General features: G+C 39.3%; 1 protein-coding gene across 1 annotated transcript; it reads left to right on the top strand.

Moving 5' to 3' along the window:
* The first annotated feature begins 1922 nt into the window (after positions 1–1922).
* On the top strand, positions 1923–2898 carry OXGR1 (oxoglutarate receptor 1). The gene has a single exon (XM_064411298.1). It carries the CDS (start codon positions 1924–1926, stop codon positions 2896–2898), a length of 975 nt encoding a protein of 324 aa, XP_064267368.1. The 5' UTR covers position 1923.
* Positions 2899–3546: the final 648 nt, after the last annotated feature.

Genomic DNA, 3546 nt, shown 5'->3' on the forward strand with positions numbered 1-3546 from the left:
GATCAGCAGTGCAAGAAAGCCAAACTGGGGATAAATCAAATATTCTAGTAAATTTGTCTAACATGATGTGAAATATACTGGAGAGGCATAAATGTGGGTGACAGTGGTATCACTGAGCAGCAGAAAAGAGAGAAAACATGCACAGCCCTAGCTTGCATTGTAAATCTGGATTGGTTTAAAACAAGCTTGACAGCCTTTCCCTAGTACATCTTTTACTGCAAACCTTCTATACCAAATCCAATACTCATGTTAAAAAGTATTAGTATTTTAACTAAATCGTGGGGAAACTGTTCAGATTTCACTCTGAAGTGCTTCTGAGTAACAAAGAGATAATCATCTTGCTGAGTTGTTATGATCAAATAATGCCCGTTGTGTCCCAGATTTAATGAATGGGTTTGTTAGAGCAAATTTTTCATGTTCTACCAGTTATTGGGATAAGGAACAGTCAGTCATTCAGGTAACATGTTGAATGCTGTGAACTGAATCACATTTTCCAAGACTGAATAAGGTACAATTCTGTCTTTTTTACAGGTATAGTGGGTTTTTGGGGGTTTTTGTTTTGGTTTGGTTTGGTTTTTTCTAATGTGTTGATTTCACCCTAGATGTTTCATGTAGCATTGGTTAAGTTTAAAGATGCTGTTTCTGGGACAAGAGAGAGGATCTAGGCTTGATAATACCCTGTCTAGCACTTTATGAACTTTCTTTAGAATATTTTCTCCCATGGAATTGGTTCGAATCTGGAAGAGTGGTACTCACCTGAAGTGCTGAAGACACACAGTGGCACAGCTGTTGCCTCACTTGAGATATCCAAGGCTGAACTAGTCACCTTGGGCTACCCTTTGTATCAGTGGAAAGAAATAGGTATGCCAAAAGAGTAAATAATTTGTCTTAGAAACCTCAGTTTTGGGTAGATACATTATGTCTTGGAGGAACTTACTTCTGTCCTTTGATGATAAAGTGAGGCTTAGGAGGACTGGCTCCAATTTAAGCATTTAACTTTCTGATACCTGAAGTTAGATGATCTTCATTTTTTCAGGTTAAAACACTACCAAGAAATGTTATGTCTTTAACGCTCTGTGGAGAGATCAAAATCGGCTGTGTCAGACAAGAAATCATTTCAGAGACAAGTCTACCTAGCTCCAATTGGCATAGAGTGGGAAGTAAGCTTTCCCTCTGTGCTTTCCATTTTCCCTCTGCCTTTGAGAAACAGTCTTTAATAAAGTAAATCAATTTTATGCCACTGTGGAGCTTGATTAAAAAAAAAAAACAAACCAAAATAAAATAACACCTGTCCCTCAAAAAACAACCCTCCAAAAAACCAAACCAAAAATTTTATACTAGTTTTATACTCTGATGACTCCAAGAGAATAAAATCATATTCAGGGAAAAATCTGTCAGGTTATAGGAGCATCAGGTCCTGATATCTGTAACTAAACCTAACATCGTTTGGCTTTCATGGAAGCAGAATGACATCTCTGTTCCATGAGCACAAAACACTGATTAGCTCAGATTAGTGAAGATAATATATGGATATGGTTCTACTTTCTGAAAGGTTAAGACTAGTTCACTTGCAAAATCTAAGCCCAAACTCCCTCTAGCTCTCTAAATGTGTGCTTCCTACTCCTGAAGATTTGCAGATAAGCAGTAATTGTCTTCTTCAATGAAGGAGGCAAAACAAAGAAAGAGAAAAATTAATAATTATCAAAATTAAATGTGAAAGAAAGGAAAGGGTGAAGTTAAGCATTTCAATGGTGTTATCTAGGTCAGACTGGGTACATTAGCAAATCCTCATTTCTTCTCACTACTGTTCCTTCTCAAATGTACATTTTCTCCACCAACAAATGGTTTAACCAACAAAATATATTCCAACAAACAAATTAAAAGTAAACATCTGATTTTTATCTTAAGGAGACTTCTGCAAACATGGCATCTGAATGCACCAGCAATTTTACTGCTCAACCCAGCTCTGCAGACCGATTGACAAGCTGCAAGGATGAAGATTTCTTACAGGCGAAATTGTATGTCTCTGTCCTTTACAGCCTAATCTTCCTGGTGTGCTTCCCAGGAAACATTGCAACAATTTTTGTTTACTGTGTCAAGATGAGGCCCTGGAAAAGCAGCACCATCATTATGTTGAACCTGGCTATCACTGACCTACTCTATGTCGTCACACTTCCTTTCTTTATACACTACTACGCTAATGGAAACAACTGGATTTTTGGAGACTTCATGTGCAGATTTATTCAGTTTTGTTTCTACTTCAACATGTACAGTGGTATTTTCTTCCTTAGCTGCTTCAGCATCTTCCGCTTTATGGTAGTTGTGCGCCCAATGAAATCCATTTTTCTTCGGAAGCGGAGATGGGCAGTGGTGACCTGCGCAGTCATTTGGATGGTTTCCCTGGTGGCCCTCAGCCCCTTGGCCATCCTGATTGTCCCAAGTGACAGGCAGAACAAGACCATCTGCCCAGACCTGGTTGCTGCTGATGACTTCATCACAAGTCGCTGGTACAACTGGGCACTGACTGTGTTTGCCTTCCTCTTGCCCTTGCTCACAGTGACTCTGTGCTACATGCTCATCTTTGGCATCTTGGCCACTGGGCTCCACACACAGGCCAGCTACAAACAAAAGGCTCGCAGACTCACTGTTCTCCTCTTGCTGGTCTTCTACGTGTGCTTCCTCCCCTTCCATGTCATTAAGGGGATTCATCTGGAGCTCCGAGTACAGCCAGTTAGCTGCCACTTGAAGAAAGCTATCCTTTTAATGTTTATTATAACTAAACCTTTATCAGCATTAAATACTTTTGGAAATTTGCTGTTCTATGTAGTGTCAGGAGATAACTTCCAGCAGGTGATACTCTCGCTCTTCAAGGTTTGGACAAACAAGAGTTTGAAGTAGAAGAAATTGATGCAGTTTAACATTTATGGAGGAAGGATTGAAACCTGCCCTCAACCAGCCAAGCACAATCTCCCTGCCATTAGAGTACTCAGGTTAACCCAGCCAGTGCTAAAGGAGAGTTAATCTGTTGTGGGTTATAAACTGATCATCAAAGGAGAAAATTTATGATTAAAAATAAAAAGTTTTAAATAAAATACTAATAAATAAAATGTGAAACTTCTGAGAAATGTGTCTGCAGTTGCTTCCTGAATCCATGGTAGCTCTTTTGGAGAATGGCCCGTTCTGGAAAAAAATACTAGTCTATTAGTGGTAGATAGAGATTCAGGATGGGAGTAATGCTAAATTAATTTTATTAACTTAAAATATAAGTGTAGTCTGAGCTAGAGATCTGTCTCACTTTCTTCCTAAGTCATGGAGACCGGTAAGATCCTCTGGAGATCAAAACCTGTCTTAGGCCTGTAAGAGGTTCATCTCACCTCCCTGGAGACATTGACAGGGTGGGTGTGTGCATATAGCACCTTGTCCTCATTTTATAATTTTCCATTATAATGGAAAGAAATAAGCGGTCTTAGAGTGTGGTTCATTGAATTATTCTTGATGTCTGCATTTGGACAAGGTGAGTCCTGACCTAGAAGTGCCTGTTTCTCT

This window comes from Passer domesticus, chromosome 2, assembly GCF_036417665.1.
Source record: "Passer domesticus isolate bPasDom1 chromosome 2, bPasDom1.hap1, whole genome shotgun sequence".
NCBI lineage: Eukaryota > Metazoa > Chordata > Aves > Passeriformes > Passeridae > Passer > Passer domesticus.

Excerpts from the sequence above, each read along its gene's own strand:
- OXGR1 (XM_064411298.1), top strand. The coding sequence starts at position 1,924 with ATGGCATCTGAATGCACCAGCAATTTTACTGCTCAACCCAGCTCTGCA.